Raw genomic sequence first — 1236 nt, forward strand, 5'->3', positions numbered from 1 at the left:
CCAACCCTGATCTCAAGAGGGTCCCCACGCTGGGCTGGCACCCACCCAACCTTCCCCCCTCCCTCTGCCCCACACCAGAGAATGGGGTGACCACCCCCAGATGGGGGTGACCACTCTGGCTCTTTGGGGGTGCTGTCCCCACTCTGGACCAGCATCCCTGTCCCCCCACATCCCATCAGTCCTCCTCTGGTCCCCGGCAGAGGTGGGGGACACTTGGCCATGGTGGCCGACTCTGGTAGCGCCTGGACATCCAGGTGACAAGGAGACAAGTGACCAACTGGACCCCGGCCAGCAGGAAGAAGTAGTGGTCCATGCGGCAACTCTTGATGCTCCCTGTGAGCAGGAGGGTCCTCAGAACCCACGTGGGGGTGGTGGTCCTCAGGACACCTCCCCCACCATGTCCCACACCCCATCCCCACCACCCCAAGCGGGAGGGAGATGACACCGTTGTCCCCATGAGGGTTCTCAGAACCCACGTGGGGGTGGTGGGCCTCAGGACACCTCCCCCACCATGTCCCACACCCCGTTCCCACCACCCCAAGAGGGACAGAGGTGACACCGTTGTCCCCATGAAGGTTCTCACCATAGTCCTCTGGGCAGCGCATCCACCCGTGGGTGGGCAGGGAGAGGAGGGTGAGTAGCCCCCACCCCAGCAGCGAGCCCACCCCCGTGATGAAGAAGAAGACACCCATGATGGCTCCTTTCATGGACTTGGGGGCCTCGGCGTAGGCGAACTCCAGGCCTAGGGGAAAGGGGAGAAACCATGGGGAGAAAGTTGGAACTTTTGGGGTCCCTCCACCAAGGGATTCGGAGGATGCCCCCCGTGCCAGGAGGAGGTGGGCACCACCCACCGGGGATGCTGGTAAAGAGCTCGCTGATGCCCATGAGGAGGTACTGAGGGACCTGCCACCAGATGGGCAGGGTGACGGCCGGGTAGCGGTTCCCACCGATGAGCTGCAGCACCGTCTGGTCCTGGAGCACGTACTGCAGCCGCTGGCGCTCCAGGAGGCCTGGGGGTGTGGGAAGGGGGGGGCTGAGCCCCCCCAAATCCCCACCCGTGGTAGCATCCCACCCCCAGAGTCCCCTCCCAGCATCTCAGCCCACCATCCCCACCCCGTTGTCCCATCCCACCATCCCACACCAGTGTCCCCATCTCACTGTCCTATCCCACCATCTCCACTCCATTGCCCCATCCCACCATCCCATCCTAGGGTCCCTACGCCAGCATCCCACCCC

General features: G+C 64.4%; 1 protein-coding gene across 1 annotated transcript in view; it reads right to left on the reverse strand.

The window, feature by feature from the left end:
- Positions 1–73: 73 nt before the first annotated feature.
- SLC15A3 (solute carrier family 15 (oligopeptide transporter), member 3) overlaps positions 74–1236 on the reverse strand; it is a 3222-nt gene continuing 2059 nt past the window's right edge. The window contains exons 6-8 of the mRNA XM_014948757.1: positions 852–1010; positions 584–742; positions 74–333 (exon numbers count right to left, since the gene is read on the reverse strand). Of these exons, the coding sequence (XP_014804243.1) occupies positions 176–333; positions 584–742; positions 852–1010 (476 nt within the window). The 3' untranslated portion in view covers positions 74–175. The remainder of the gene's footprint in view (positions 334–583; positions 743–851; positions 1011–1236) is intronic.

The sequence above is a fragment of the Calidris pugnax genome, unplaced genomic scaffold (assembly GCF_001431845.1).
Source record: "Calidris pugnax isolate Ruff unplaced genomic scaffold, ASM143184v1 scaffold107, whole genome shotgun sequence".
Lineage (NCBI taxonomy): Eukaryota > Metazoa > Chordata > Aves > Charadriiformes > Scolopacidae > Calidris > Calidris pugnax.